At 43.4% G+C, this 27,788-nt stretch overlaps 1 protein-coding gene across 1 annotated transcript; it reads left to right on the top strand.

The window, feature by feature from the left end:
* The first annotated feature begins 245 nt into the window (after positions 1-245).
* NAT10 (N-acetyltransferase 10) lies at positions 246-27,484 on the top strand. The gene is made up of 29 exons (XM_080983098.1): positions 246-542; positions 912-1,034; positions 2,307-2,398; positions 2,590-2,761; positions 3,373-3,495; positions 4,386-4,447; positions 5,401-5,515; positions 6,072-6,179; positions 6,697-6,830; positions 7,631-7,724; positions 8,349-8,447; positions 10,189-10,325; positions 10,478-10,602; positions 11,517-11,667; positions 11,926-12,022; positions 12,642-12,758; positions 13,582-13,683; positions 13,794-13,868; positions 14,432-14,548; positions 14,863-14,996; positions 16,732-16,780; positions 18,406-18,502; positions 18,818-18,928; positions 19,554-19,726; positions 20,865-20,984; positions 21,643-21,741; positions 23,244-23,317; positions 24,531-24,614; positions 26,151-27,484. The coding sequence occupies exons 2-29, from the start codon at positions 927-929 to the stop codon at positions 26,242-26,244; spliced, it is 3,063 nt and encodes a 1,020-aa protein (XP_080839224.1). The 5' UTR covers positions 246-542; positions 912-926; the 3' UTR covers positions 26,245-27,484.
* The last annotated feature ends 304 nt before the right edge of the window (positions 27,485-27,788 follow it).

Here is a 27,788-nt window from a genome sequence, read left to right as displayed (position 1 = left end):
ACTCTCAAGATCCGTACGTAACGGAAAGGCCCGCGGCTACGAATTCCAGCCGGCTTCGCAAGCGGGCGGACGCTAAACGCACGAGGACCGCCGGCGCCTCCTGCTCCTCCTCTTCCTGCTCGTGGCCAATACGATATCAAGGAGCGCCGAGGCGGAAAAGGCCCCCGGCTGGAATTCCACCCCCCTCCCCGCTCCGCACCTAGAATCCTTTATAGGCCTCGGCTCGGCGCAAAGCCCTTGCAGGCCGCGTTGCGCCTGGCGGCCCCAGCGCCGCCTCTTTCCGGAAGGGCATCCTTGCAGGCTATCCTTGAGTCAGCAGCCCGGGTCCTTCCTCTCTGCTGCGCAGTCCATGTGGGTTTCCCCCCCTTGCACGTGGGAAGCTGGCAGCAGAGTTTAAAGGCACCAGGGGCCTCTTGGCTTATAGAGCTGGTTTCTGTAAGGAAGGAAGCAGAAAAGGCAAGGAAACAGTCTCCGAGTCAGCGGCTGGGTTTGGAGGCCTCTCCCTTGTTTGCACGTGTCGATTCCAAGTTTGTGTACCCAAGGTATTGTTGAGAGCAGCAAGACGGTCCCCAAAAAGGCAGTAATAATAATAATAATAATAATAATAATAATAATAATAATAATAATAAATTAATTGGCTGGGCAATCGGAATGAGCAGCGGGTGGGAAAACTCCTCTGCGAGAAAAGGTTACAACATTTGGGGATTTTTAGTTTAGGGGTCAGGGAGACGAGTTGAGGGGGGAGACGTGTCAGAAGTGCTGGAGGATTGGTGTTCTTATGCTTTGGATGAAAAATGCCATCTTGGGATGGATGGTATTTGCTATTCCCCCCCACCCCCAGACTGCTATCTCCGTGAAAACTGAAGCCACCCTGCACTGAATCACTACAATATCTCTTTAAAACTTTACAGGATCTCTAGCTGAAAATGCAGCGCAAGAAAGTGGACAATCGCATCCGGATACTGATCGAGAATGGAGTAGCTGCACGGCACAGGACACTTTTTGTTGTCGTAGGGGATCGTAGCAAAGATCAGGTGAAGTGCAGCCCGTGACTTCTTTTCTCTAATGTATATAACCTTCGTCCGGGTGCTGTTAATGCGCTTGTGGAAAGTGCTGGCTTCTTATTTGGGAGATTTGTGCAAGCAGTTAAAAGAAAAGCAGTGGCCGCATGTGCTTGCTTCATTCAGCTTGGGATTGCTCATCATAAATCTAAATTGGGGATGGGGAACCTGCAGCCCTTTAAAAGTTGTTGGATTACAATTTCTGTCATCCCTAACCATTGGCCATGCTGGTTGGGGCTATGGGAGCTGGAGTTCAGCAACATCAGGAGGGTCACTGGTTCCCTACCCTTGAGTAACATGGTCATTTTCCAGGGACTTTTTACACTGTGACCCATTTCTGCAGAGAAGGTATATGCAGCGATTTCCATTGTTGTTGTTTTGATACCTACCCTTCACCCCCAAGCTCCAAGGGCAATTTAAAAATACAACATTAAAAACAGTGCAAAACTAATTGCATATCAAAGTATCAAAGGCCAGGGTAAAGAGCTGTGCCTTCTTCAGCATACAGCAGAAATACAGTGAATATTTTGGATGCACTTCTGCGGGGAGGGAGTTCCATAACTTAGGGGCTGCCACAGATAATTCCATCTCCTGGGTCACCTACCTCCTGAACTGAGGGACTACCAAGAGGGTCCCCTCTGCTGAGGGTTTGTAGAGAAAGAGAAGCTAAAATCATTGCTGTCTGTGAAAATCTATCTGTATATTGCTGGTTCACTTAGGAAAAATGTCATGAGGTTGTACTTCCATGTGTGCCCACAAATTACTTTTTGAGTTGGAACTTTAACTGAAGGATCTGGGAGTATTTTATTGATGACAGTTTATATTCCATTCCCATAACTAGTGTTCTCTTGGCAGATTAATAAATAAATGCATTCAAACTATAAACTATAGAGCATGAAACCTATCAAGCAGCAGCATTCTCAAGCACAAAAGTCTTGTTGTGTGATCAGACCTTGTTTCTTGCATACATTCCCCACCTAGTCCTACACTGAATTCCATACAGTATCTGTCTTTTCAGTTAAGGTTTCTTTTTTTTAAGTCTCTGTCATGAGTGTCATTTTTATTATTCCATACCCCATTGTTTTGTAGCACAAGGTTATATGTGAAAGTTCTGGCACTGTTCTCAAAAGTGTAGGCAAAGCATAAATCTAATTGTATTTCTAAAATCTTCCTGTTTGCTTTCCAGATGCTTTATTTCAGTGTTGTCTTTGTTCGGAGGTAATAATAGGTTTTATTGCCTTACAGGTAGTCATACTTCATCATATGTTGTCTAAAGCAGCTGTAAAGGCTAGACCATCAGTATTATGGTGTTATAAGAAAGAGCTGGGCTTCAGCAGGTAAAAACATTTGTATGACTTTTCTTTCTTTTTTTGAAAAATTGCAACTATGTGGTGAGGCTCTAAAGTATTAAATCCTTGAACCTGGTGGGACTTTATTCTGAGTTAACATGCACAGAATTGCATATTTGAGTATGTGATAATTTCCTCAGTGAGGACTTCCAATTTAATTTCCTGTATCTTCCCTCCAGCCACCGTAAAAAAAGAATGAGGCAGTTGCAGAAGAAAATTAAAACTGGAATGTTAGATCTGAAACAAGATGACCCGTTTGAGTTGTTCATAGCAGCCACAAACATTCGGTACTGTTACTACAACGAGACACACAAAATTCTTGGAAATACTTTCGGCATGTGCGTCCTCCAGGTAGGAAGACATTCAATATAGGAGAGTCATTTTCTTCAAGTTATTTGGGCACTTCACTTGCTCCTTAACTCTAGTCTTCATCTGCACTATCCATAATGTTCCCTGTAGCAGGTATCTTTACTCTTAAGTGCAAAATCGTACCAAACGTATTTTCCACATTGCATTACTAACAAAAATAAAAATATAAAATGGCATTTGATACCATAGCTTCATGTTTCATTTCTGTGAAATACAAGCCATGCTCAGGATAATATCTCAGCTGAACACAGAAGTTTCCCATTTTGGGTGAACCATGAAACTATGGTTACCAGCTCCAGAAGAAGCCTTCATCCTAAATCGTGCTTTGAAGTTCCGTGTTCAGCTAAAAAAGAAACTATGATAATTGCAGACCTCGATTCAGATACACCACAAGGAAGAAGGGACTGCATGCATGAGCAAAACTCTTTCTTCTGTCTCTGCTTATTAAGATATGATCCATCTAAACTGGACCATCATGTTGCAGATTGTTGTCTGACTCCATTTGTACACGAATGTCCATTCTTGGCACTGCACATTTTTTGCGGGCACATTACTGAAGACGGTGCGTCAATTTTCGGCACAATCTTTTCCAGGACTTTGAAGCTTTGACTCCCAATTTGCTGGCTCGTACAGTTGAAACCGTGGAAGGTGGCGGCATCGTGGCGATTCTTCTGAGAACAATGAACTCCCTGAAGCAGCTCTACACCATGACCATGGTATGTATGCCTCCTGAGATGTTTTTATCTGCGCTTAACAGAAAATTGGCCAGCTCTCCTATTCGGGACCATGGCTCAGCGGTAGGACCCATGCGTTGCATACGGCAGGTCCCTCGTTCGATTCCTGGCACCTCCAGTTACAAACATATGAGGTTGCATGTAACTGGAAATATAGAGGGCCCAGAGAGGCACTGCCAATCATAGCAGACAGTGCTGGACTGCATGGGAAAGTAGTACAGGCATGTTCTCTTGTGTTCCATTTGAAATGTACAGCTGGACTAGGGGCTCGAGATAATGCCAGCTTAAAAGGAGCTTTTCAGTCCTGCAACCTGTTTTGTCGTGCTGAGATCTGGCTCTGGAATGGGTGAAACATACCACATATTGGATGCAATGAGTGTCCTTTCTGAACACGCGTATCAGAGTTATTAAAGCTGTTTGTTTATTTCTGCACTTAGCTGCTAAGAAAGCGGCAAGCACATGGAGTTTTTCTCGGTGTGGAGATGCAGTTATGGGGAAAGCTTTAGATGCAGAATTTCTAGACATGCAGGTGCTGGAAGCACAAGCAACCTGACAGAAAATTAGGCTGGCCTATTCAGTCAGACGATTGCAGGCAGCACACTTGCTCATGCACCCTAAGCTATAGAGTGGTCTGGCTGAGGGCTATGTGCTAGTGAGGGCCAGTGTCCATCTCTACTTGGGCCTTTGCTTGGGAATTAGAGAGGTAAACTTGAGAAACTTTTAAAGAGCAGTCGGTAAAATGTGGGCATTGGAAAGGAGCACAGTCTAACAAGACGGTATAGTACTTGGCTGTTCTGTGCCTGTGCTTCGTTGAAGTTGTCAGGTTCAAGGCTTTATTCAGGCTTCGTACAAACAACATTTCTTCTCCCCAGGATGTACACTCTCGCTACCGGACAGAAGCACATCAGGATGTGGTCGGCCGATTCAATGAAAGGTAGGCTGCCCAACTATTTTGAGCACAAATACTATCAACCCTTGGAAGGGAAAAGTCTGTTTGTTGAGCCTTTGGTTTAGAAGGGATTCCATGTTGGCCCAAGTACTTGTTGCCCTCTAGTGGAAGTTTTAAGGAATATTATGTTCAATTTAAGCATAATGGGGTGGTGAATCTTAGAAGCTCTAGTCCTGTTGCTTAGATTTGTCTTATTGTTTCAGAAGTCTGTATGATTCTAAGTGCATGTTTGTAACTTTAAATGTGAATTCCCCCCACCCCAATTGCATTCATTATTATTGCCCTGTGTCCAAGAGATCATTCATGAAGCTGTGTTCAATCTTGACTAGTAGGGAAATGCACAGCAAGAGTGAGGAACTCCTGGCTCACGAGAGACCTGTGGACTCCAATTCCCATCAGCCCTTGCCAGCAAGGCCAGTGAACATAGGAGTTGTGGTCCAATAATACATGGAGGGCCACAGGTACCCCACACCTGTTGTGTAGGGTGGCTATGCTCAGACAAGGTCTAATTTTCAATAGCAAAATGTTGGGACATCTATGATTTCTGCTCTGTAGATTCACTTGAAATTTCCCAACAAATGCTCTGCCAACCCCCACATTCGTTTTTTGGAAACTCACCTGTGCAGGAGGTGAAATGCTGTTGAACAAAGTGTATTGTTGCATGTTGGAAATGTGGCTTTGAGTCCCAAGGCTGACTCTTCCCTAAGCTTTGCTGTGAAGTTGGCAGGGCCTGTGTGTTAGCACTGTATTAATGCTGAAGGGAGCTACTATACAGAAGCAGTCTATGCTATCTGGCTTGATGTGCCATCCTGAAACACTATTCTTGGATCACATCCATCCACGTACATGAGCTGTAGCTCGAGGAATCATTTTGCAGGCGGAGAACCAGTCAAGTACAACAGCGACAATGGTGCTGTGTCCTCTGTCTCATCGCACAGGTTCATTCTTTCTTTGGCCTCTTGCAAAACCTGCATGGTGGTTGATGATCAGCTTAACATCCTCCCGATCTCTACCCATGTAGCAGACATTGCTGCTATTCCACCCCGGTCTCAGGTAAGTAGTTTAAATTCATATAATTCAGATTTTGACTTCAGATTTTTGGATGTTTAGTTTGCCATAACAGGACTTGCTTTTTCAACTTCTTTTAGGACTTGGCGGAAGGTTCTGTTTTGCTTCTTCCTGTTTTCCGACAGGAGAGCCTTCTGTTTCTTCTTGCTCCAAAGGCACAGGGCTTAAAAGCTGTATTTCCAGAAGTACAAATAAAGTTTTTGGAGTTGTGCTTGGAGCAGCAGGTCCTGACAACAATAACAAACAGGCCTTGGAAAAGGAGTGCAGTGTTGGAGGGTTTTTCCCCCAACCCACTTGCCTTCGTCACTTCATATATATTCAAAGTCAGGATTGCGCCTATGCAGCTAATTTGCACACTTGCAGGTGCTCTGAGTTGTATCTCTTTGAGGGACAATCCACCATGTTTGGTTGATGAGCAGTAGGATGCTCATTTTCCCATCAAAACAAATTTGTGCAGGCGAGCTACTTGTGGATTGTGGTGTCTCTTTGCATTCAAGGTAGCAGTCTTTTCTGATTTAGGTGACGCTTCTCTTGCTCACAGGAGGAAATTCTGAGTCCTCAGGACATGGAGCTGAAGGAACTAAAGGAGAGCCTCCAGGACACCCAGCCCGTAGGAGTGCTCGTGGATGGTTGTAAAACCCTGGATCAGGCAAGTGTGGCTTTGAAACAGGAATAAGGTGATGCAGTTATTTGAGCCCCTCACCCCCATGTGTCCTGTTCATGAAGCTTGTGGTGAAGCTCAGGATGGTGAGAGGAGCCAGGATATGAGGGGAATGAAAGATATTGCCAGCTGCTGGAGAATCTCCTCCTGTTCTCAGCAGATGGGGTTTTATGCATGAAATTGGTGTCTGATATTAATACAGAAGTACGTTTTGCATCGTCATTATTCAGCTTCTGTATGCCAAAGACCCTTAGATACTTAAGCTACTTTATTGGACCAATTTCTACTTTTTTGTTTAACCCATTCTATGCAGCTTCCATTTGGAATTATTTTTACTTGTCTGCTCTTTTTTTTTATATAACTATAAGGATGTGTAAGAAATCTTACGGAATGAATAAGTGAATGAACTTGAAATCTTACTAGCATATGCTATTGCTTGCAGCTCTCTAGTTTTGTGGTCTTGCTTTTCTGGCCAAACTGTTCTAATATGCTTCCTTGTTGCTAGGCCAAAGCCGTTTTGAAGTTCATTGAAGCCATTTCTGAGAAAACGCTGAGAAGCACCGTGGCTTTAACAGCCGCCCGAGGTCGTGGTAAATCAGCTGCCTTGGGGTTGGCCATAGCTGGAGCAGTGGCTTTTGGGTAAGTTGCTCTGGGGTGTTTTAAGAATGGGTGTGTGTTTAAAAGGTAAAACATGAAGGTATTTTTGGAGAACTGGACTCTCCACATAAGTCTGAAAAGAACTGATTCAGTAATGATGAATCTACATAGGTAATTGCCCCCTGCTGCCAAGTTATGAGCCATAAATAAAAATTAAAATGGTCCATATGCTCATTTTTGCCACATTTAGCTATAGAATTACTGTCAAACCAATGATTTACTTAGTTAAGGCTGAAATCAGAAATGATTTCAAATATCCTGTGCTCTCAGCCCAGAGGCAGCAATTTAAAAAACACTGCAAAATAACCGATGTAAAAATTTGTAACTTGTTTTTCCTTCAAGAGGCTCCAGGTGATGTTAAATCCACATTCTCTTTTGAGTCTGGACATAGCTGAAAATGTAGCTCTTCACTTGTACATAACTTGCTGTAGCTCTGAAGTGCCATGGTACAGAAACAGATTTACCACTCCAGTGAAAACATGACCAAAGACTACTATAGGAGTACTTCAGTACTTGGTTCTGAAGCACATGTGCATGCAATAGGGGAACATTTTCCTTACATCAGGTTTTTGTATTGTTTTGTAAACTCTGCTTTAAACCATCTTCAGTTCCAGTTTCTCTAAAAGCTGGGTCATGTTATAACAAAATTTCTTTTAAAAAGCTGATAAATTATTTTTCCGCTTTTACAACATGCCGAATTATTTATATTACTGTTTCAACAATAATAAAAGATAGTAAAGTTCATTTCTGTCATGTTTTTCTTTTTCTTTCTTTTTTTGCAGCTATTCCAACATTTTTGTCACATCTCCCAGCCCAGATAACCTTCACACCCTGTTTGAATTTGTATTTAAAGGCTTTGATGCTCTGCAGTATCAGGTAATATGAGCAGATATTGACTGGTTCCACAGAGTGCCTTTGTGTACATTGCACACGGCTATCCTCCTGAATTTCTTCCCCCTGCCCGTTACAACTGCCTGTGTATAACCCACACAATTCCAGAGAGTTCTCTGACTCTCAGGAGCTGTTTTTAGGCTGTGCAGATTTCTGCAGCGGCAATGGGAATACAAGAAACCTGTTCCATTAGTGGTGTTCTGGTCATGTTTTTTCTAGATTCAGTTCCTTATTTTTGTATTTATTTCCCATAGGCCTATATCCTGCCCTTCCTTCCAGTGGGTTGCAAGCCTGGCTGACAATACAAATTGCAATAATAACAGTCAAAGCCATACTGAAAATGTCAAACGCAACCAATGGAATAAAACAACAGCAGAACCATCAGTGGGTAGAGGGAAAATTCTTATGCCCTAAGGGTCTGGTGGAATAATGTTTTTGTGGTTTTTTTTACAAAACATGGGGTTACCAAATATGTGGAACAATTTTAGATAATTATAGCTTCAGATGACCTTTGAAACCAAACTAGCTCTGAAGGGTTGGTTTTTTTTGTACAAGCTAGGTTGTATTTTCTTTGGTGTTCCTAATGTGGTTTATGTCTGTCGTTTTCAGGAACACTTGGATTATGAGATCATTCAGTCTCTCAACCCTGAATTTAGCAAAGCAGTCGTCAGGGTGAATGTGTTCAAAGAGCATAGGCAGACTATCCAGGTAGATTTATCTTTGATAGAAGCTTTCTTCGGTTTTCCTTCAGGCATGTGTAGACACAATTACTTGTTCCTGGCACTCTTCAAATGCTATAACTTAGCATTTGTTAGATAAGGCTGCTTAACTCCTAGTCAGACTGGTTTACCAAAGCGAGTCTTCAGCACCGTGTTTTCAGAAGACATGATGTATTGTGCTGGACCCAATGCCAGGCCCTCGGACCTAGGGGTTGGATGTGGCTCCCAGACCCCTCTTTCTGGCCCTTGGAATTCTCCTCAAGCCCCACTCCTCACTGCCCCTGCTTTGCACTGTGCTTAGTGTTTTTGCTTAGCTGAAATGTGTCCCTGAGCCTATTGCTTGCCTGGATAGGAAAGTATAGGAACAAGGAAAATGTGCATTAATAGCTCTGCCCAGCACTGGCCTCCAGAAGGCTGCTCTCTCCCTCATTTAATCCCCACAACAATCTTGTGAGTTAGGTTAGTCTGAGAGGGAGTGACTGGCCAAAGGTGAGCTTCATGGCTGTGGGGGGGATTTAAACCCTGGTTTCCCAGGTCCAAGAACAACTCTCTTAACCACTACACTACACCCACTCACTCTCAATTTTGCATGTGACCTGATGGTCCAGGCCCAAGGGCATATCTTTTTTCTTTTTCTTTGCAAAGGTGGCCACAATTTCCACTGTGGTCCTTAATGCTAAAATACTTGCTTATCTATGTGAAGAATGGTAAGGTAAAGGTAAAGGGACCCCTGACCATTAGGTCCAGTCGTGACCGACTCTGGGGTTGCAGCGCTCATCTCACTTTATTGGCTGAGGGAGCCGGCGTACAGCTTCCGGGTCATGTGGCCAGCATGACTAAGCCGCTTCTGGCAAACCAGAGCAGCACACGGAAACGGCATTTACCTTCCCGCCGGAGCGGTACCTATTTATCTACTTGCACTTTGACGTGCTTCCGAACTGCTAGGTTGGCAGGAGCAGGGACCGAGCAATGGGAACTCACCCCGTCACGGGGATTCGAACCGCCAACCTTCTGATCGGCAAGTCCTAGGCTCTGTGGTTTAACCCACAGGGCCACCCGCATCCCGTGAAGAACAGTAGGGTGCAGGAAATAATAATGTACAACATAGATACACTATGCTACACTTTCCTGAAGCCACTTGGTTAGTTTTGCAGCACAGGCAAGATCTGTACCTGGGACGTTTAGTCCTTGCACATACACTGGGCTCTCTTTCTGCCTCTCCCTCCCTCTCTTCCTCTAAAGTATGCTAGCTCTGGTGTCCAGGTGATGTAAGTTTAATTGTGAGGTCTTTCATCCGTTGCTTAGAACATCTGCTTATACTTCCTCACAATTAGACTGTGCCTATATTCTAAAGGCGTTGTCTGTTTCTGTTAGCTCAAAGTCCCCCCTTTAAATCTTTTTCCTGCTCTGTGGAATTATATTGCGGAAAACTAGGTGATTGATCTTCAAATGGAGCTAAGTCTTCTTTGGTGATCACTTGTAGCCAAGTAAGATTGTCTTCCATGAGTATGGTCTGAACAGTGTGTCTGTACGTGACTGTGGAGGCCAATTCCAGAATTCTGGAGGCCAGTTCTGGAGCTAAGTGTGAGTTAAAGAAATAATTTATATTTGTTGTGGATTTCTTTCTGATTGGTTGAACGCTCAGGAGAGAATGGTCATTTACTTAGAAATAGTAGTAATAGTAATAATAATAATTATAAAAATTATTTTTTTTCTCATTTCTTGGCAAGTATATCCACCCTGCTGATGCTGTGAAACTGGGGCAAGCTGAGCTGGTGGTGATTGATGAAGCTGCTGCTATCCCGCTCCCACTGGTGAAAAACCTGTTAGGCCCTTACCTGGTCTTCATGGCTTCTACAATCAATGGGTAAGTTCTTCATTCTAGCTCACTTGCCTTAAATCTCACTAATGTGTCATGGCGCGTGGAAGTCTTCCCTTGATACTACAGGAATCAAGAGCTTTACTTGTTTTGTGTCTCTCTCTTTTCACTCGACTGCTTTGTCTGTTTGTTCTTAATAGGTATGAGGGTACTGGCCGTTCCCTCTCCCTGAAGCTGATCCAGCAGTTACGGCAACAGAGTGCACAAGCACAGGCCAGTATGACAGCAGAGAACAAGGCGACGACAACGCTGAAACTGTCCTCAGGTATAGTCATTCCACAGAGCTGAGAAACCCCAGGCTGCATAATGTGACCTCCGTGTTGCGGAAGTACAGCATCTACATTTCTCAGATATGTGCCAAAGAGTGGCTCTTGACGCAGGAGAAATCCCCCCCCCCACCCCCCAAGAACTGCAGGAAATGGAAGCAAGAGCTTTGAGCTGCTGTCACCATTAGGTGTCTTGGACCTGAAAATGTGCTGAATCGAAAAAATTCAAGACGACTTCTTGGCTCTTAGTTCATTTTTAGTGCCTGGGTTGTGGACCAGCTTTTCCTGACAGGCTGCGTACTTGTTTTGCCTCCAGGCAGTGGACCAAACAGTGGGTTCCAAGCATCATCTACCTGACATGGAGAGCTGACAGTGCGGCAGTGTGAGAAGCTGTTATTGGGCAGCGTTAAGAGGGCTTTCAGGGCTTGTGAGGAGGACACAACCTGTTGACGCATTCTTGGGAGTTTAATGTGAAAACACTTCCCATTTGGAGCTTTTGGAGCCGAGGGTGGTTAATTTCTGGATTCAACCCTTAATTTTTAAATTTGTTTTGTACACTGCTCAGTTTTCTTTGTGACATACAGTTCTGTGTTTATATCACATTTTAGGTATTAGGAAATTTGATTGAAAATTGTTCTCCGTTGTTTTTTATGTAAACATAAACCACTAAGCAGTTTTTATTTCATTAAGTAGTGTAAAATGTATAGAAATAGAAATAATTCTTTGGACAATCAGCTAAGGCAGCTTTCCCCAACCTGTTGCCCTCCAAATGGAAGGCACCAGTTTAGGAAACACTGGGGTGTAAGAGTTTTGTTCTTCCCTATCTCCTTTGTTTTGGTTTTTTTATGGATATGAATTGTCCATGGACTTAAATTTTTCACTTTTGCCCTTCTGTGTCTTTCTCTCTCTCCAGCTCGCTCGCTGCATGAAGTTTCCCTCCAGGAATCCATTAGGTATGCCCCGGGAGATCCAGTCGAAAAGTGGCTGAACGACTTGCTGTGTTTGGATTGCCTCAACATCACAAGGATTATATCTGGCTGCCCACTGCCCGAAACCTGTGACCTGTATCCTTGCTGCTGGAGATTATTCTCATGCCGTTTGTGGCCTTTAGCAGCCCCACGGGGAGTAAGAGAGATGGAAAATTGACAGGAATTCAGTATCAAGCACTGTTGATCATTACACCAGGGCAAACCTTTCAGCTTGCCAGATGGAATGATCCTCTCTCTCCTCCTGCTGCATACTGTTCCCAGGAAATTACTCCCTTCCCAGCTCCTTCCTAGAGTGAGACACAGGTGAGATGGCCCTTAACCCATGGCACTCAGATACTACGTGAACAGGGACACCCTCTTCTGCTATCACCGAGCATCAGAGACTTTTCTTCAAAGGCTGATGGCGCTGTACGTGGCTTCTCACTACAAGGTTGGTGACACTGTTCCTGTTGCCAGCTTTGGCTGGAGATTGGGGGACCTTTGACCTTCCTTGCTGAGCTGTGGTTGGACAAAAATCATAAGTGCTTTCCTTGTGGTTCTTTTTCTTTCTGATTCCTTCAGTTCCCCCTCTTTCCTTCGGGCCACCTCTGACACTGTTCTGGGCAGACTTGCAACCCTTCACAACAGTGAGAGAGGGGAGTGTTGGGGGCTGGCGTAAGGAGAGACATGGCAAAAGTCACCCTTGCTGCCCTGCCAACAGGAGTGATCCCTCAGCTGAATGCCACTTGAGAAGCTCCTGCTTGTTGGAGCCAGATCAGTATTTGCAGTTGGATGGAAGAAAATAAAATCTATTATTATATACACTTATATGCTATATACACTTTGCTGTATCAAAATGACCTTATATAGCTTGGCAGTTTAAAAAATCAGTTTGATGCTGATGGTCTTCATTGCTTCAAAGAGAGTTCTCTTTGCAAAAAACCCTCCAAAAACCCATAGTGCAGATAAATCAGACGCAGTGAAATAGTTGCTCATCAGATGAGAAACAAATATAATTGTTTGTGTGTGTTTGGAGAACTAATTCTGTGACCCAACGGTTGTCTTTCCAGAACTCTCCCAATGACCTCCAGATGCTTTCAGATGCTCCTGCCCATCACCTCTTCTGCCTTCTGCCACCTGTTGCACCTACCCAGAATTCTTTGCCAGAAGTGCTTGCTGTCGTTCAGGTAAGAGAGGGCACAGAGGGCTGGGTGCAGACTAAATTGGCTTCGCTATTGAAATCAATGGGACTTGCTGTAAATGGAACTAACAGAGCAACCCTAACCCTAGCCGGGGACCAGCAGGGCAGAGTGGAGGGCCAGATTGACAGCTGCGTCACAAGCCCTGCTGCTTGTGTTGGCTAGGGCAGTATTGTGTCTGGGTGGGGGAGGAGCAGTTTCCTTTTCGTTGTGCCACCTCCCAGCTGGTGCAGCTGAGAGACAAAAGAATTGGATCCCTTTGGGACTCAAAGAGCTTGATGGACCCGTCCCAAACACCCCATTTGGGTGCTTTCTGCTGGCTAGCTCTGGTTGAAGAATTGCTGGTGGTACCTTCCTGTCCCCCAGGGTGAAGTGTGGGGTCTCTGCCCTGGTGGAGTCTCCCAACCAGCCGCACTCCTCTTCATGGGCAGCAGAGAGCAGCAGAGGGGCAACTGCATACCCTTCTAAGCTCTCTCATCAACCTCAGGGTGAGTGTTTAGATTGTACCCAGAGCTTGGACTGGATCCAACCCGAAGCCTTTTGTGTTTAAAGAGCTCTGATTAATTTGCCCAGAAAGCAAGCCGTGGAAAATCGAGTATCTGATAAAGGCTACAAATCCTACATCAGAGAGCTAACCTTTTCATCATTGACTCCTAGGGAAAATTACTGTATTTCTCCCCCATGTATAAGACAACCCCTATTTATTTTATTTTTTTAACATTTATGGATTAAATTGCCCTAGTCTGTTGAGTACTGTGCTTTAGTCTAGCACTAAATCCCATGTCTCCTTTATTCTCCCCACTTTTGGCAGGTATGTTTGGAGGGAGAGATCGCCCGTCAGTCTATTATGAACAGTCTGTCTAGGGGGAAGAAAGCATCGGGAGATCTCATTCCATGGAGCGTCTCAGAGCAGGTAACTGATCAGCTTCTCAGTTGCATCTCAGGTGTTTTGCACTTTCATGTATTCTTATTCTTCAATTCCATTTGATGATTGCTTCATTTCTTCCAAATTTTTATTTCTAGTTCCAAGATCCTGACTTTGGTAGTTTGTCTGGTGGGAGAGTTGTTCGCATTGCAGTCCATCCTGATTATCAAGGGGTAATGGAATTTATTCTTCTGTTGCTAGCATTTGAAAGAAATCCTGCAAATACCATTTTTTGGGGGATCTTATTCTTTTCCTGCTTCAGAAGCCTAGAGGCAGGAAAAAGCAGAGTTTTTAGCAAACTGCTTCCTTAAGACCCATTAGTTTGGGCCTTATATCTCCCACTGCCCTGCCTTCTTTGGGCAGGATATAAATTTAAAGAAAAAACAATATGTATGAAATGTGTATTCTGGTGTCTGTGTGTGTTGGCAACTTTTTATAACTAATAATCATCTGTGGTTGCAGAGTGATGCTGACCTGCTCATGTAAATCAGGGAGGAGGAATCTGTGGTCCTCCAGATGGTGTTAGACTCCAGCCCCTGCCAGCATGGCCCAATGGTCAGGGATGATGGAAGCTGTAGTCTATAAACATCTGAAGGGGCCACATGTTCTTCATCCCAACGTGAAATTAACTTGATGCTTGATGTCTGAAAGGCTGAGCTTCCTGAAGGAGCCAGGTTGTAAGAGCTTTCTCTTTCTTGAATGTGCATCCTTTCTTTCAAAACCCTTTTCTTCCCAGATGGGTTATGGCAGCCGAGCTCTGCGTTTGCTGCAGATGTACTATGAAGGCAAGTTTCCTTGTTTGGAAGAAAAAGTGACTCAGAAGCCAAGAGAAATTGCTACCGTGAACAGTGAGGTAGGAAGGCTAGCTCAGCCAGTAGAGGATGAGACTCTTAATCTCAAGGTTGTAGGTTTGTTCCCCACCTTAGGCAAAAGATTTCTGCATTGCAAGGGGTTGGATTAGATGACCCTCTTGGTCCCTTCCAATTCTATGATTCTATGACATTCTACAAAGGCTTCTGTTGAGATTTGCTTTTCAGAGGTCCACATGGGGATTGCATTTTGTTTATACCTCTTTGGACTGCTTTCTACTGAACAAGCAAATTTCAAAACATGTTTTGGCCACTCATCTGCTTGCTAAGTGATCTGCTGTTTTTTGTTTTGTTTTAGGCGGTCAGTTTATTAGAAGAAGCTGTGATGCCTCGGAAGGATTTGCCCCCTCTGCTTCTCAAACTGAGCGAGAGGCAAGCTGAGAATCTGGACTATCTTGGTGTGTCTTACGGTTTGACACCAAAGCTGCTCAAGTAAGCATTTGGATGCATTTGTATCTGCTGAAACTTTGAAAGCCGTCTGAACCGTTGAAGTGCTTTTGCCTGTTGCACAGCTCAGCAGAGTACTGCAGCGATTGTTGAGCAACTCTTGAGATTGCCCAGGCAGGATGAAGAGCAGGACCAAACAGATCACTAGCAACTTGATTCTTGTAGTTTTATTATTTACAGCAGCAAACATATAAGTATATCTACAAGTTACTATTTACAACATGACTTCTTTGCTCTCAGCAACTCCTCAGCACTAACCACACCACACTAACACTCACTCACACTCACACTCACACCGGTGTTATAGGTCATGCCTACATAAGGGACCTCAGCTAATCACCGGTTTGTTGCTGAGTCTCCTTATCTCTAGGCAGATTCCTTTCATGCTCTGTCTTCCCACTCTGTGGAGACTCTAATTGCTAACTTGCAAAGCTGCATTCAAACCATGGATTCCAACATTATCCTCTGCTAGGAGAGGTTAAGAGATGCCAGGGCCATTGTGCTACCAGGTATACACAAGATTCCATCAATGGCTTCTGGCCACAATGGGCTGTTTTCTGTTTTCACTGTTGGAGGCAGTATAGCTCTGGGTACCAGTTGCTGGAGATCACAAGTGGGGAGGGCTTTGCTACATTCAGGTCCTCCTTAGGGGAATGCCATAGGTATCTGGCTGGCCACTAGGAGAAGAGGGTGCCAGATGAGCCTTCAACCTGATCCAACAGGGCTTTTCTTACATTCTTAACAACTGTACTGAAATCGGGTATCGGTGTGTTTTGCAAAGCATGAAATCTTAGTGGTTCGGACCAAGTGCATTTTCTAACCTTGGGGTGCTTTGCCTGTTTTGGATTGTTCAAGGTACAATCTGGTAAAATTTGCACACAGCAGAACATGTCTCTCAGGAGTTCTTTAGCTACGATTCCTGAATTGCAGGGAGTTGGAATTAGACGACTCTTGGGGTCCCTTCCAACTCTATAATTCTAGGGTTCCAAGTCCTATTGACATGAAGGGAGCAGTACAAGAACATTGTTCTGCATCAATGTGCAGTTTCTGGTTACTTCAGTTAGCTTCTTCCATACACCTGGATACTATACTTAGGACTGTGCAGAACTATTCTCCAGTGCATAGATCAAAACAACTTATTTTCATGGAATTTTTTTGGGGTTGATTTGATCTAACCGGTGCCAGAGCAAGGGCTCCCTCCTTTACCCCCATGTGCCCCCTGCACCTTACCCGAATCTGCTCTGGAGGGCCAGAACAGCAAGCGATGGAGTGGGGTGGGGAGCAGAGGGGAGATAATTATTTCTGTCAAGTAAAAATGCTTGCACTGAATGGCACAATATTGAATTGCACCCACAGATTATCCAAATGTTTCGCTTTTTCAGTGGCACTGGCCACTGCTGCTCCAGTGCCATTTTCCCTTTCACCCCCTTTTTGTTGCTGCTTCCTTCCTAAATTAATCACAAGAAATGTGGCGAGGTTAGGGCCATGGACTGCATCACATTTGATGGTGTCAGTGAGAGCAGCTAAGAGTGAGGTCAAGGGAAAGAAGACATAAATGGAGATGGTTGCAAGGAGTGGTGGAAAAAGTTGGAAGGCTTGGCGTCTTTTGGTCACAAATGCCTGGGGAAAATAGCTTTGGCTCAGCCCTAAGTATAAATAAATATTGAGCCATATGACAGCTCTTGACAGGCTGTAAGTTTTTGTTTCTTTCTTCTACCAGGTTTTGGAAACGAGCGGGATTTGTACCAGTTTATCTGAGGCAGACTCCTGTAAGTTTCATTTCATTGCCCAAGACCCCAATAGTGCTGGAATGTTTTTGGTTCTGATGATCCCTATGGCAATGTGATAGCTTTTTTATAATTTTGTTTTTTATTTTGACAAAGTAATAATAATAAATAAAAAAGAATAAAAATGTGCACCCCACCCCCAAGACCATTCCGTTGTAACTATTCAACCTCCCAAAATTTTAACACCTCTTGCGATCGTTTAACCCCCTTTCCAGTACAAATTCCACAAACACCTTCCATATCTCCTCAAAACCATTTCTCCTGCATATTCCCCATCTTACCTTAACAGCACACGCTAATTTATCATTAATAGCTACATTTCACACCTCTTTATACCATTCCCTTTTATATCCACCTTGCCCCTTCCACTTCCTAGCTGTAATAACTTGAACAGCTGTCTATAAATTTGTGAACAAGTCCTTCATAGTCTGTGAATCTTCCACCCCATCATAAATTGATAATAATGCTACCTCTGGGCTTTTGGTTAGCTTTAACCCAGTGATTTCTGTTATTTCTGTGATAGTTTTTTTATTATTAAGCTGTAGTTTATCCTATACAAAAATGTTTGGTGTATATTTATTGAACAATCATCTAGGGATTATTTAATTGGTCGACAGCCTTACTATAAATCCAGTGAGTGTCATTGGTTTGCCTCGGGTGGGGTTTGTTTGCATAAATCAGGTGTTCGGTTTTAAAATGGTTTCCTTTTGATTGCTTCAGTGACTAGTTCTTCATAGTCATCAGACATACACAGTGAACTAATAGTTAATAAATTTTCATTTTTCACCAATAATGTCCCTGAAGTTTGGAATTCCATAGTCTTCTACTGTACCAAATTGGGCAACTTATAATGCTCACCTCCAGTCTGAAGTGAGTGTTGTGACCCTATGGTTCTCCTCCAGCTCTGAGCCAGAAAATAACTCTGGTTTGGAACCTCATCATTCACCTGATGTGATCTGAAATGGAACAGTAATTTGGTTCTGAATTACCCAAGCTACCGTATTTTGCGCCCTATAGGACGCAATTTTCCCCCTCCAAAAATGAAGGGGAAATCTGTGTGCGTCCTGTGGAGCGAATGCAGGCTTTCACTGAAGCTTGGAGAGCGGTCGGTGTGCACCAACCCCTCTCGCTCTCCAGGCTTCAGGAAGCTATCAGCAAGCCTGGGGAGCCCGCAGGAGTTCCCGCAGGGCTCCCTAGGCTGCGGATAGCAGCCTGCTGGTCGGAGCGTGGGGTGCACTGAAGCAGAGCGCCCTGCGCTTCGGGCAGATATCCGCAGCCTACTGCCCGGAGCGCGGGGCACGCTGAAGCCGCGGCTGGGGGGGGGGGGAATATATTTTTTTTCTTTATCCCCCCCCCCCAAAAAAAAACTAGGTGCGTCCTATGGGCCGGTGCATCCTATAGGGCGAAAAATACGGTACCTTTTTGTAAAAGCAGAATCCAGGTTGCACTGAGACAATGGTAATGCACCATAGTTATTAGCAGTTATTGCTGTTGACTGTCTTGTGTGTTTTCTGATAAACTTGTTTATTTTCTGCTGCTGTTTATTGTTGAAAAGACTCAACGGCTCATAAAATGTTGCAGCTACAAGCAATACCTTTATTTTCCAGAATGATCTGACTGGGGAGCACTCATGTATCATGCTGAAGACCTTGAATGAAGAGGAAGAGAGTGAGCAGGAAAACTGGCTAAGTGCCTTCTGGAAAGGTGACTAGTAGGAATGATGTTTCAGTGCTGTTTTGAGCTGCCATTTTAGGGTTGGATGGTAAATTTACCGCCACATTGCTATGGGGTGGGGAGTGGGGTTCCTCTGAATAAAAAGTGTACTCTTGCATAAAAAGTAGCCATCAACTTTAGCTGCAGTAGTGACTTTGACCCCACAGTTTCACATGGAGAGTTGGTGGTCAAGTCCCCCTAAAATGATTTGATATCCCCCCACCGCAAATTACTGTTAATCAGCCTTTAGTGTGATCAGTTATACATGAAGTAGTAAACCAGGTTTTGTTTCCATTTGTCCTGCAGATTTCAGGAGGAGATTTCTCTCCCTTTTGTCATATCAGTTCAGCACTTTCTCTCCTTCGTTAGCTTTGAACATTTTGCAAAACAGGAATATCAAGCAGCCACCTCAACCCCGTAAGTAAATGTCTGCAAAACTCCCTGAAGGGCATTTTGTGAAACTAAAGCAGGGGTCGGCAAACTTTTTCAGCAGGGGGCCGGTCCACTGTCCCTCAGACCTTGTGGGGGGCCAGACTATTTTTTTGGGGGGGGAGGGGGGAGAATGAATTCCTATGCCCCACAAATAACCCAGAGATGCATTTTCAATAAAAGCACACTTTCTACTCATGTAAACATGTAAACATGCTGATTCCCGGACCGTCCGCAGGCTGGATTTAGAAGGCGATTGGGCCCGATCAGGCCCCCGGGCCTTAGTTTGCCTACCCATGAACTAAAGAGTACTAAAGCAAATCCCAGAAAAAATACATGCATCACATTAAAAAATAAAAAAGGTTTTCAATAAATATACACAGTACTCTGCTTTCTCTGGTCCAAGAGCAGTTTCTTCCTTGATGGACAGCTTGTTGCATTTCCATGCTGAGAAAGGGAATCTTTTACGGAAGACATCAGAGGAGCTATCCCCGTCTTACAAACGCTTCTCTGCTTCCTGTTCTTAACACCTTGATAGCAAGTGTAATTTACCTCTGTCTTGTTTTTTTCCTTCTTTCCACTCCACTCAAAATTTATTTCATGGTTTGCTAAGCAATCAGTCGTAAAGAATTAGAAGCTGTTTTTATCCCTTACGACCTGAAGAGGCTGGAGATGTACTCAAGGAACATGGTGGACTATCACTTGATTATGGACATGATTCCAGCTATCTCTAAGATGTACTTTCTCAACCAGCTTGGAGATATGACCCTTTCTGCTACTCAGTCTGTAAGTATCATGTGTTTAGCTAGTGTCTTGTTAATGCAAGTCCTCTCATTTGATGGCCAGTCTCTGAACTGAGACGTGTGTGTGTGTGTGTGTGTGTGTGTGAGAGAGAGAGAGAGAGAGAGATTTAGTAACCTCCAAAATTTCCTACACTTGTGACCTTGACCTTTCCCCCTGGAACTCAGTGGCATGCTTGGGTTTTCCAGTTGTCCTCTTAACCTGAAACTCACCAGGACAAGAGCCACAAAGCAATTGTCTTGGAACTACATCAGGTGCCCTTGAACCCTAATTTAGAGCCCAACTTCTGAATCAAACAGTAACTGCATTAAGGCACTTGCTCAAGATAATTCATGCAGGTTGATTGCAGCACCCCTTATCTGAAGACCTCTCTAACCTATTTGTGGGATCATTTGTTGCTCATATAGGCCATCAACAGTCAGTGGAAGAATGCAGAACGTAAATTGATTCCATCTTTTTAAAAGGCTCTGGCAGTTTGCCAGTGATGTTTTGTAGCCTACCTACATCTGAGACTCTGTGTGTGAAATTAGTGGAGCAAATGAATCTCTTATGTTTTGTTGCTACTGAACTTGGCAAGAGGCAGTAGACAAGTTTTGCAGGAGCAAAACAGAGGAAAAGGAAAGGCTAAGGGACGAAAATGAGAAAATCTGGCATAGGTAGATAGTGCAGATCTTGCATGTGATAAAACAAAAACGGGGGAGTAACAGAAAAGGGGTGCAGATCTTTGTTGTTGCATACTGAAGAGAGCATAAGTGATGTACTTTGTGCGCAGAGAAAAGAGAGCACACTTAATAGTGGAGAAGATGTGGTCTGTGGTGGTTTGCTGGGGGACTTTGCAGTTTGTTTTTGGGTGGTTCACTTTGCAAAGAGAGAAGAAGGGGATTGGCAAGGAATGCGTTAAAAATGATACGGAGTTAAAATGGTAGCAAAATGCTACTCTACCATTGATGTGATGTGATCTTCTAATAAAAATGTAATGTGGCCCTTTGAGTTTTGTGTACCTAAATTTTTTAAAGGACAAGGAAATTGCTGGACAAAAATAATAATGACATGATAGGGTTCTGACAAAGGCCAGACTTTTCCTTCTGTTGAATCAAAGCCAGGAAACTCACTTTTCTTCCAGGCTCTTCTTCTTGGGATTGGTCTCCAGCACAAATCTGTGGATCAGTTGGAGAAAGAGATAGAGCTGCCTAGTGGCCAGTTGATGGGCCTCTTCAACAGGTCTATCCGGAAGGTGGTTCAGGTAAATGTGGGTTTTGTGAGTGTTGCATTTGGGAGGATTGCCTGTATGGTGGAACACTTTTGGTGTCCAAATCCAATAGTATAGGATCTGAGCTTAACTGTATAAAAATAACTTCAATATGTTTTTCTTTGAACAACTGCCCCTTGTATCATAGGCTCTCTTAGGTTGGTTCTTCAGATGTGGGTAAATGCTTTTGAGGCTCAAACTCTGTAGGATGCTTAGCTGTGTGTACATCTCCCTTGTTTTCTTTTTTTAATAAATGAGAAGCAGCCAAGATTTAGCAAAGTGGCACCTCTTCCAGATGAGAAAACACTATGGTGGAAGAGGATTTTGAATGGACCAATGGTTGGAAGGGGATGTGTTAAGCAGCTCCTCCCTCCCTTGAGGATTTCACTCATTACTTCAAGATGTGTGTGTGATGTCAGGGAAAAGTTGCACTTGACTGACCATTGCGTACTGTTTGAATATGGTGCAGAGCAGAATTTAATTTTGCCAGTTGGTTATGCAAAGTAATCTTGCATTTCTACTATATAAGGGGCCATTGCATGGATGGTCATTAGTAACCTCTAGGGAACCAATGGTACCGCCAATCAAATGTATCAAGCGTTTCATCCTTAACCAATGAGCGATGACCCTGATGGTAATTTCTCCCTCCTAGTTGTTCAACACTATCCTGGAAAAGGCTGTGGAAGAGCAGATGGCAGTAACCAAAGACGTTGTAATGGAGCCAACTCTGAAATCCTTAAATGAGGATTTGGTAATTTGTGTTTTCATATTGAGATTCTAAATACTAGTGCTATGTATGTAGAGGTTTCTACCACCACCCCTTCATGCCAGGGCAATATTTCTTTAATCCACACTTCTATGGATAATTATTTTGCCAACGGCTATGAGCCCTGAAAGCTAAACAAAACCTCAATGTACAAAAGCAGTCACTGTTGAATATTAGACATTGAGGTCAAACAGCTGTTTTGACTGCTGGGGATGGTGGTAGCTGTGACCCTCTAGGTCAGGGGTCAGAAAACGTTTTCAGCAGGGGGCCGGTCCACTGTCCCTCAGACCTTGTGGAGGACTGCACTATATTTTGGAGAAAAAAGAACGAATTCCTATGTCCCTCAAATAAGCCAGAGATGCAGTTTAAATAAAAACACACATTCTACTCATGTAAAAACACCAGACAGACCCCACAAATAACCCAGAGGTGCATTTTAAATAAAAGGACACATTCTACGCATGTAAAAACATGCTGATTCCCGGACTGTCCGCGGGCCAGATTTAGAAGGCAATTGGGCTGGATCCGGCCCCTGAGCCTTAGTTTGCCTACCCATTCTCTAGGTTTTGTTGGACTGCAAGTTCCACATCCATGAACTAGTGGGAACTTTTGTCTGGTCTTGCAAGCACTGTTTCTTTTATTTATTAAATTTCTATACTTCCCTTCATCTAAGGATCACAGAAAGTTTACAATATAAAGTGGTTTATGCTACAGTCGTACCTTAGTTTTTGAACAGCCTAGTTCTCGAACGTTTTGTCTCCCGAATGATCAAAACCCGGAAGTGACTCTTCTGGTTTTCGAACGTTCTTTCAGAAGCCAAATGTCGGACGGGGCTTCCGCAGCTTCGGATTGGCTTCAGGAACTTCCTGCAACCAATCAGAAGCTGTGCTTTGGTTTTCGAATGCTTTGGAAGTCAAACAGACTTCCAGAACGGATTCCGTTCAACTTCCAAGGTACTGCATTATCTTTTGAAGAAAGCTTGCCAATAGCTTGCACATTTTCCTATTTCAGTTTTTATAACTGGCAGTGCATAACACCAATACCTGGTGTTAATCATATTATGGTGAGACTATTATCACTGCTTCATCTAAAATCCCAAAATTTCACATTGGGCAATGCCTTCATTAGAACTACCCAAAATGTCACAAAATAATGGCAAGCTATAAAGTTCTCTGGAACTCTCCCTCAGGCAATATGTTATGCAAAGCCACAGTTGAGAGGACATGGGGAGAAATATAAAAAATACAGAAGTACAAAGAAAGGGCTGGATGTTGTAGCCATTACAGTAGATGAGCTTTTTGATTTGGTTCCATTGTGGAATTTGCAGATGGGATAATTCTGTCCTAGGTGCCAAAGGTATCAGGTTACAAATCTAGGATTGTGGGACAGAGAAGCAATGGCTAGTCAGCCTTTTTTGTTGTGTGTTTGGCTTCAGAACTGTATATTTTTTCATAACCCTATTCAGCATCCTTTTTTTTCCAATGCAGGAAGAAGCAGCAAAAGAATTTCAGGAAAAACACAAGCAAGATGTTGGGAAGTTGAAAGATCTGGACTTTTCACAGTAAGCCCTCGTAATTTGCAGTAAATAAATCCACAGTCTCCAGGAAAGGAATCAAGGGGTCTAAGCTAATTCACCATGTCATCTAAATAGCCCAAGGATGCTACAGGGAAAATATAGTCTTGCTTTGGTTTCATGTATAAATGGCCACCCATTCATACTATCCATTGTGTTGGCTAAGGCAGATGTGGACATGATAATACGGATTACATTGCTTTGTTTAGGAACCAAATGACTCCATAAAGCTAGCCTGATGGGTCTTAAGCAGTTCAGAAGAGCTTTTGCCATTTTCCCAATGTCACTTGGTCACTTCCCCACAAGCTACAGGGGAATATGTTCAAAGCCCTGTGACCTCTTTATGGAAGTTGATGGCGACAGGGAGCCATCTTGTCTTACGTGTGGATGGGATCTTAGGCCTTTCAAAATAGGTTTGCCAAAACTCATGTGGCCTTCTGAGTCACAGGCCTGTAGTTCCAGAATTTTCTCACTGATGCCCTTACCAGGACAGGCATCCTCCAAATGTTTTTCCCCTCCCAGGAAGACACAACTGAATTTTTATTGTCTTCCAGCTGTGGTGTAACTCTTGTGGCTTTTTAATGAGATTGCTGTCAGTTTCTGAAAGTCTTGCGAACAGGGTTTGAATATCAAGAGCCTAAAATTAATTTCTGTGATCCCTTCTCCAAAGGCTGCTGAAGTTTTTAAGAAAACACCCAAAAACATTCGCCTATCTGACCTTGCTTTTAATCTTCTTTTAAGGTATAGAGGGATCGACCAGTCTGAATACTTAAGTTCTTCACAAATTGCTTAGTCTCTACCGTATTTCTTCTAAGATGTGGATGCGATGCTAACTTAGGTATCAAACTATGGTTAGAGGAAGGGGTTGCAGGATTGGGTCCCATCAGCCCTATCTGCCTGCCACCTCCTCTGGGCTGATTTTAACTTAGACCATACTAATAAAGATGGGAGGTTTTTAGTAGTTGTTTGGATGGTGACAGCATTTGAGTCATTTGAAGGGAGGGTTCAGATGTCCATTTTTAATTTTTTTTTACTTTCAACTTGCACACAGTCTTTCAGCTGAATGTACCTGATCATGCTCTTTCTTGTCGTTAACCAATGCCTGCATGATCACTAGCATTGCTGCAAAATAAACCAGTATTTTCTGATCAAGTGTCCTCCATTTTAAATCTAAAAAAACCGCACAATTCTTCTCACTTAGGTATGTTATCCGAGGAGATGATGAAGAATGGAATGAAGTGTTGACCAAAGCAGGACAGAATGCTTCTATTGTCAGCCTCAAAAGGTAGTGACGCACGCTTCTCAAAGGGTTGACAATACTGGGAAACTGAAGGATTAAATGAAGAAGAGAAAAGTTTCTATCTCAATACATTCTCTTCCATTCCCAACGAACCAGAGGAAGGCATTGGAGAAAGTCTCCCTTGTATGGGTGCTACACAATATTGGGGCCACCACTGAGTGTGCCCTGTTTCACAAAGTCAGTCGCATCGGGTGCTGGGATGGAATATAGAGCAGGGTCTTAGAAGATGGCTTGAGCCAAGTAGAGGAGCATCTTAGTGGAGAAGGCAGTCATCAAGTTCCCTTTATGAATCTCTTTATTTTGGAGAAGATCAGTTTGGCTCTGCATTAGACCTCCGGGTATAGAGCAGTACAGTGGTACCTCGGGTTACATACGCTTCAGGTTACATACGCTTCAGGTTACAGACCCCGCTAACCCAGAAATAGTACCCCATTTAAGAACTTTGCTTCAGGATGAGAACAGAAATCGTGCTCCGGTGGCGCGGCGGCAGCAGGAGGCCCCATTAGCTAACGTGGTCTTCAGGTTAAGAACAGTTTCAGGTTAAGAACCGACCTCCAGAACGAATTAAGTACTTAACCCGAGGTACCACTGTATATAAATTCAATAAATGAAATGAACTCCTAAATCTTCAGAAGCCAAAATATTTAACTTTCAATCTCAATAAATGTTAATTTAAGGAAGCTCATGGAAGAAAAGCTTCCCATGCTGTCCCCTGCCTGTGCATTGTCCTGCATTACTCAGAAGCTCCCACCCGCTAGGTGCCCCTTCACAAAGCCTGGGGGGATGTGCAGGACGCTGTAAGGAAAAGGAAGGGATGGACAACTTTCCTAAGTTAATGTAACTTGGTATAAAAAAAATTATCTCCACCAGAGCTATCTCTAAAGTGGTTTTTTCTTCCTGCCCATTCTATTATGGAGAGATGATACTAGGGCTTAATGTATTTCACTATGCCATAAGTATTGCCTATTGAATACTGAAATAGGTGTATTCCAGTTGCATTTAGAAAAAGATTGTTTCTAGGCCATATTGTTGTTAAAGAAATGAAAGTGTTTGAAAAATGCCTGTTTTGCATCTCAACACATGGGAAGGTCTATGAAATCAAGTGGTTAGACTCTCAAGTCTTAAGTCAAGGTCTTAGTGCCCTGCATAGCTCCTTCCTCATCTCAATGTCTGCCGTAAGCAGAATAAATCATGTAAACAAGCAAATATAGTCAAACTTGCTTAAATCAGAGACCACTTTCTAGAGGTTGCATCTAGACTTGCCCATCCATGAACAGAAGGATTTATTCTGATTATTGAAAGGACTTTGAATCCAGCAGAAGTTACCTACTAGGTGGGATGGAACGTGGTTTTCCCTTCCCTTACTACCACTTTTCACACCACCCCCAAGTGAATTCACACCCCCTGCCTGGTGATCTTCCTGCAGAAGATGGGAGAAAACAAAGCTATATTATGTTTTTTAGCTCAAAGTGCATAATACCCACAAGCATTTTTGTGACTGTTGTGTTATGTTTTTCTCAGTGACAAGAAGAGAAAATCAGAAGCAATCGTAATAGGATCAAAACCAGAGAAGAAATTTAAAAAGAAAACCCCAAAGCAGAAGTGGAAGAAATGATCTCAAACTCTGGGACATGGAGCTCTTGTTTTGTGGGAACCTGAAAAGCAAATCACTATAGGCCACAAAGCAACCATACATCGAAGTGGGAAGACATGAAGGTTTTTCCTCCCCTTCATATAGGGGCAGCCTGAAGCTAAACAGTTCAGAAGATCTTTTTTATATTATTGCTGCCAGCTCAGCATTTGTGTTATGCTAAAAGAACTGTAGAGCAGTAAACTGGATTGTTACCAGGAATTATGACTCTTTACAGTTTAGCCTTAAAAAGCCTCTGTTTTGTGTGCCTCGGAGACCTATAAACATCTTTCCCTTCTCTTTACTATTTGTTTCCTTAATAGCAATTTTGGAGAGAGGCCTGGGCCTCAGTGCTGCGCGTTGGTTTTTTTTTTAATTGAAAGCTGGTATTTTTTTAAGAAGCATCAGTACAATGAGCTGTAAAAACACTCTGTGGGATTTTGAAACGGTGGAGTTGCATTGAGGTGTCTGCTGTATATTATGCCTTTTGATAAAAAGGGAAGAATCAGCAGCCTGAGCACTGCCTTTACCTTTGCACTCTGGGTTCTGTGGTTAATTCTAGACATTGGTTTCTCCTAGCCAGACCATCTACTGGTATTTAGAAAAACAGAGAATTTGGCAGGGAATCCTGTCCTTTGAAAAGCATCTTCCCTGCTTTTCAGTATTCTTACTCTTACTTGATGTCATGTCCCACAGTGCATTGATTAAGGAGTGGCAATAGTGTGGGTGGGTGGTCCCAGCGCTGGGGCCTTTTTTGGGAGGGTGGGACTGACTGAATCCATCTGGATTCAATTTCTTGACCATCAAGAAGGGCTTGTACCACAGACACCTTATTGGGTCTCAAACAATACATATGTAGTAGGTTGCTTAATATAGGACTGTGTCTTCTGCAGGGATATTATTTGAAACAGTATGATGCTGCCAAGAACATCCAGTTTTCTTCTTTCTCTCTCTTCTCCCTCCAGAAAAAAAAATGTTTCTAGTCCTTACGACTGAGGATAAGCTGGATAATGTCTCGGCAGTATCTGGTAAAATATCAAAAGTGGGAAGAAAAGGTCTGTGGTGTGGTTTAACTGATATCCATGGCAGCCCTCCTATCCTCTGCTTACTACAGCCTCTATAGTTTTTCCCTTCCCAGTACTTATTTAAAATGTAAATAAATAAAATGCCAGGAATGCAAGGTCTTGGAAGTGAGAGAAATATGCAAAATAAAGAGATGAATTAAGCTGGCTTGATCTTTGTACCTTCCTTTCTGCCACGCTGCAGGTCAGGGAAATGCAGTTTGAGGATCCCAGGGTCTGTGTTTTTGTTGGCCAATGCCGCAGGAGCAGCACCTCTTGTTTCTCTACATGTTGAAAGCATATTTTCCAACTCGCTTCAGCTTGGATTGAACCACTTTCCCTTGGCCTGAAGCATTCAGGGGTTTGAGGTCTGGCTTGACAACAGTGAACAACAGGTTTGTCGAGGATTAGGCAAGGTTGCATGCAACACACACATAACACACTGCCCAGATGTTCCCAAACCCACAG

This window comes from Podarcis pityusensis, assembly GCF_964106645.2.
Source record: "Podarcis pityusensis genome assembly, chromosome: 1".
NCBI classification, from domain to species: domain Eukaryota; kingdom Metazoa; phylum Chordata; class Lepidosauria; order Squamata; family Lacertidae; genus Podarcis; species Podarcis pityusensis.
The sequence above is the reverse complement of the archived record's forward strand: the minus strand, read 5'-3'. Positions and strand labels throughout refer to the sequence as shown.